At 43.8% G+C, this 5,579-nt stretch overlaps 1 protein-coding gene across 1 annotated transcript in view; it reads right to left on the bottom strand.

Annotated features, from left to right (window-relative positions):
- Nucleotides 1-225: 225 nt before the first annotated feature.
- The window catches only part of blmh (bleomycin hydrolase), an 18,977-nt gene continuing 13,623 nt past the window's right edge, over nucleotides 226-5,579 (bottom strand). The window contains exons 11-12 of the mRNA XM_031861098.1: nucleotides 5,398-5,464; nucleotides 226-1,991 (exon numbers count right to left, since the gene is read on the bottom strand). Of these exons, the coding sequence (XP_031716958.1) occupies nucleotides 1,843-1,991; nucleotides 5,398-5,464 (216 nt within the window). The 3' untranslated portion in view covers nucleotides 226-1,842. The remainder of the gene's footprint in view (nucleotides 1,992-5,397; nucleotides 5,465-5,579) is intronic.

Here is a 5,579-nt window from a genome sequence, read left to right as displayed (position 1 = left end):
ATTACAGTTGATTGCATTACACCACTATCTGACAGCTAAAGGGCAAAACAAGACACAACAAAAATGTTAGACGTATGAAGACTCGTAACAGATTGTCTCCTGCAAATCTTTTTGCATACTAAGAGTCACAAGGAATTACTCAACCCTGACACACGAACATAATCAGGATAGATTAGCTCTCCATATGTCTTTGTAATATGTTGTACCTGCTGTTTATTTAGCACCACTGCGCACACACATTTGTTTTATCAAACATTTAAAAAAACATTTGTTTACGGAAAACATTCGACTGTGCAGTTTATTCATGGCAACTGATTACTCTGTGTGATAACTTTTACACAAAGGTGAAATATCATTAAAAAGTATCTCCCACTTCCTCTTGAACATATTACGAAACCCGGGATCCGCCAGCTAAGATTTACAGTGCACTCTAAATCAAACCCAGATTAAAAAAAAAGTAAATACCATTCCTGTGAGGGAGGACTTCTAGGAAATAGATTGTAGGGACTGCTATTAATTAACCCTTAAATCTCAGAACTTCTGTCCAGCTTCTGTAGAGTGTACATTTTTCTAAACTGCTTCACTATAATTCACAAAATCTCTGGCTTTGTCTTTGAATCCACTGAGGCTGCAACATGTCGGATGTGGGAACACCGGGAGAAAGTAGAAGAGGATATAAAACACACGAGGCAAGCTGCAGATAAACTGGAATGCCAGAACAGGAAAGAGAAGTTGAGAAACTAAGATGAAAAATTGCAGGTTGATGGGTAGGAGTATGTAGGAGTTATTACGGTAGGCTGTATCATGTTTTTAGGATTACTCTAATGCCAGTATGTCTCCGTACACAGTGCAATCTGACAGGAAAGATGCGTCATTGTAATTGCAATAAAATAAGGCCTCTTCCCCTCTAGATTTTGCTGAATTGACACTAAAAGCTATCCTATCCAAGCCCTCCCTTCTACATTAGGCCAGTGATGCAGAATGCTCTCAACAACAACGCTGCAGAAGGTGAACAGTAAGAACTTAGCTGACAGACCAACTGCTGGGAGGTCAGAGGTCGTCCCTACCTTGACAGGAGTGTTTTAACGCAGGAAGAGTTGGAACGTCGCTGAGAAGTGATTACAGGAGGCTGGACAGGAAGTGCTTGGAAAAAGAAGCTGTTCTCTGTAGAAATGGAGCGAGTATTGTTGAAGTGGGACCCTTTCCTGCTTTTAATATTAGATGGGAGATACAGGCAAAAAATAATACATATACACATGCATACCAAAAATGCTACCTTTCTGGTTTAAACAGTGTTTGTAGAGACAGGATGTTATGGTAAGATAGCGTGTTATTGGAAATTCTGCAAGTGTTATTCCAAGCACAGTAAATCACTGCTGTTTTGCACGTGTCCAAGAGGGGAAAGAGTCGCAGTGAAAAACACGACCATTGGTCTCATATAAAAATATGTTTAAAACTCTGGAGCACACAGGAGTATAAGTGGAATTACACAGCAGTGATACAGTACTAGTGAGTATACAACTATTAAATATTCTGCTCGTTTGTGAAGCTGCCTTGTTTCAAAATTAAAAAGTGTTTATGATGCAATAAACCCACCTTTTAAAATGCTGAGGCCCAGATTCAGAGCCTTACACCATCGCAAAAAACAAAGGCAGACAAAAGAACCAGGCAGTCCAGTAAAAAAGAAAACAAAATCTTTATTATTTTGTCTAGAAGATTAGGCTGTTTTGGAAGGTGGTGTGTGTGTGTGGGGGGGGGGGGTATTGGAGAGGTAAAAGCAGCCGATGAATAGGGCGGAGTCAAATAGACCAGAGGTTGGGACTAAAACCTGGAATTCTGTAGTTATGCCAGGGCTCCCATGGGGTCCCAGGCAGGAAGCACAACGGGCTCCTGTTGCATCACGTCCAGGACTTCAGCTGAGAGGTACTTCTTGTCTACCACCACCTCGTACACATATTCGGAGAACCAATCGTCCGTCATGATCAGGTAACCTACAGAGAAAGACAGGGAAGACAACCGATCAGTCGGGAAAGTCGGTTTTCACCTCAAACGATGGCAGTCAAGCGGAGAACTGGGATTAAAGAAAAAGAGGAAAAAAACAAATCAAAACTTGGAAATCAATCCAAATCAGGTCAAGTTGTTTGGTTCATCAGACGATTTCAAAAAATATTCTTGCAAATATTCTTACTCAAACAAACAGTCTGTATTTTCAACATTCTTCATGTAACATTTTATGAGTTGATCTATGATTGAAATTCTAGGTTTCACAGTCTATGTCTATGGGGTAAACGCTTTGTGGGCCGCATGGCTGACCAGTTGAACAAACTGACTGGCATCACCACGTCCAGCTCTCTTAAGTCATCAATGGACATTAGCCTGATGATGCGACACCGGTTAGACCTCTTCAAAGGTTAGGTGGATTTTCACTGACGGGGAAGGAGTGCTGCTGAGAACAGAATGGTCGAACACACTTTGTCTATGCACACACGTTTGAATTGCTTCTTAGTGCTCTTTATCACCGAACTCTATTGTTACAACGGGCAGAAGGATGGAGGACGCTTCCCCAGCCTGCAGCGCAGTCTGCATTCGACACTTCTGCTTTCACCTCTGCACGCCCACCCTGATAAAACGAAACAATGCCCGTCTCTGTCTCCATCAGCGCGCGTGTGTGTGTGCAGTCAAAAAAGGTCAACGTGGCCAAATCTGGGTGGTTATGAAAGCAAACCTTGAACTTACACTGACAGAATGCCTGCATGTCTGTCTTCTACTTAGATAACAGAAGCAGCTCAGATTTGGTCTTGAACCGACACATACGGGAAGCAACTAGAGCTCGCGAGTGAATCAAAATAACTTGAAGCTATTTTGTTCTCCTCTTCCTCTCCTCGTGTGTTCAGAGTTGAGCAAACGAGAGCATCCCTCCTACTGTCGAGTTGACATATCAAAGATGTCGGGGTGACCGCAGGAAACAATGTATCGGGGGATGGCGTGTCTGTTGTGTACGTGTGTTCTTCCAAGTACGCAGATTTAGATGGCACGTTGCCTGGTTCTCACTGTGGTATCCGTGTGTGTTGATGTGAGCTTCCTGGAACCCGCGTGTTGGGTGGCATGGTGGTGTGTGTGTGTGTGTGAATGTTGGGTGTCCTTATTTGTTTTTAGGGATAGGCTGACTGTCCCGTCTCAGAACAGATGGATGTACTGTAAGCTAGAAGAATGTGGAGCAGCCATCTTGCTTTCCAACGTGAGCAGCAATCCACATCCCATGACGATCACCGGCCGACATGAACCGTGGTTTGGACGTATCAAAAACACACTTGTTTGAGAAGAGGTTAGCTGGGTCGATGATTAGAGCACAAGATGCAGCTGTGAAATAATTTTGACAACGGTGCACCCGCAGAGCTGTGGTCAGACCACAGAAAAGGCATTTTTCACGTCACAGATACTGAAATGGGTCCTTTAAATGAGAGGGGACAGATATGATACTGTGGTTTGGATGTAAAATAATGGCAATAGATTAGAAGCATAGGGTAAAGCTAATGAAGCTTCTCCTCCCAAGAATCTGTTCTGTGCGCTACAAAGGAAACCCTTCCGTCCACATTAACGTCATCTTCTTGCGTTTACTCAACAATAGAATCATGTTCGTGGAAAATCGGAGTTTCTCTCTCTCTACGCGTCAAACCTCGTTCACAGCTCAAGCGAAACTCGTGACGAATGTTAAGGTGTCGGCCTCAGGGTCGAGCCCCTTCAAAGTGAAAATAAAAACCTCGGAGCGTGTAGCCAAGCATCCGTCTGAAGCGGTGTAAAAGTACGAGCTGTGGAAAATGGAGGAAACAGAAAGTTAAACCTCTCGTGAGAAACTCTTTTGGAGTCAGGAAGAATATGAAAAGGCCTGAAGGGAGACGTTAAGCCTTTAAAACCCTTATAAGCACACTCCACTCTCTCCCTCTTCTTCCAATTTATCCTTTGTCATCTTTCCAAAATCATCTCCACATCTACTTGCCGTTTATTTTTCCTAATTTCAAACGGATTCGACCTGCTCTACGCCGCAATTTCTGTCTCAGCTCTCTCCTGCATGCTTTCCTCGTCTTTTCTCCACTTTTGCCGTTTTTTTCCCCTAAGACTTTGCCAAACAAACAAAGCCCCCGGATTTCCCCTCATGAACTCCACGTCTCGAACTCTTGTTCTCAAGCACTTTATTAATTTTGTAACGAGCTGTGGGCCCCGGCCCTCCATATCTGCCGGTGTTTATGGAATAAGATATGCGTGAAATACATTTGATTTGACCGAAGGGGTTTTCCTAACAGTCACTACGGTTTGTGGGTTCAAGCAAATATTGTGAGGAGTATGTGTGTGTCTCTCTCAGTGTGTATATGCTGCACTGTATGTGTGTGTTGCCACACGATGCATGTCTGACCTGAAATACTCTCCTATAATTTGCAGTGGAATGTGGAGCCCAGAGATGGAGAAGAGAGTCAGAGGGTCAGAGGAAGATGAGGAACAAGAGATGAAAGGAGAGACGGTAAAGTCTGGGGCAGTGATGTGGACGACCTGCTGTGTTGTGGTGCAAAACCCGCCTTACTTAATGACAACACCCCCCCGATGCAGCAAAATGACTTACTGGTAAGTTCATTCATTTAAAATTTGTGGTTTTCAAAAACCAAAACAACTCGGTTAGCCGACCACTAAAAAAAAGGTTCAAAAGTTCCCATTTAAAAAAAAAAAGCAGGCGTCAGTGTTGTATCATAGATACTCTAATGCCCGGTCACACAAGCATATCAAACAGAGACATTTCACGGCGTAATCAATTCATTGGAGTTGTGAGCAGTCACCACGTCACCGAGCCACCATAAGTCCTTAAAACCAAATATTTTGCAAAGACATTTTGAGGAATTTCGCTGTGCTACTGTCTGACCTCGCGGATTAGCTCATTCTGAAACTACGTTTATGCAACTTGACCCAGAAGCTCGTAGAACACAATGAGGGCCGTTGTATGTGTGTGTGTGTGTGTGTGTGTGTGTGTGTGTGTGTCTTTATGAAACAGGACACAGCCAATTACAAGTTGATAAAGCAGCAGCTCAGGGGAACCTCTCAGTCTAATCCCTCTCTTAATTCAATAGACACAAACAGGAAGATGATGATTTATCACGAGACACCGCGGTGTGAGAAAGATGTGAAAGAGAGATGAGGAAGGAGGACGTGAGAGCATGAATATGATTCCGGGATCAGATCCAGGTACAAGTTTCAGAAGTCACTGCTACATCTCTGTGACCAGACAACGATCAGGATGAAATATACTTTGCTCGCATTTCATTACAGGTTAAATCTAAAGAAAAGAAAATCATCCTAAAAGGACTAAAAGTAAGAGTTGTGTAATCATGCGTCATGTGTCTCTCAGCTTACCTTTGTTCCCACGGTCGTCGCCCCAGGAGTTTTCCACCCTCCACTTCTCAAAGCCTTCTTTCCCATCCTGAGAGAGGGACAGAGAGTAGACGACGGGAAGATACGAGTGAGAAGCTGGAGCAAAGAAAGTGTCCTAACAGCTGGGGCTACTTACACGGGGGGGGGGGGGGGGGGGGGGGGGG

This window comes from Anarrhichthys ocellatus, unplaced genomic scaffold (genome assembly GCF_004355925.1).
Source record: "Anarrhichthys ocellatus isolate YVR2014 unplaced genomic scaffold, GSC_Weel_1.0 scaffold24, whole genome shotgun sequence".
Lineage (NCBI taxonomy): Eukaryota > Metazoa > Chordata > Actinopteri > Perciformes > Anarhichadidae > Anarrhichthys > Anarrhichthys ocellatus.
This window is presented reverse-complemented; position numbering and strand designations above follow the sequence as displayed.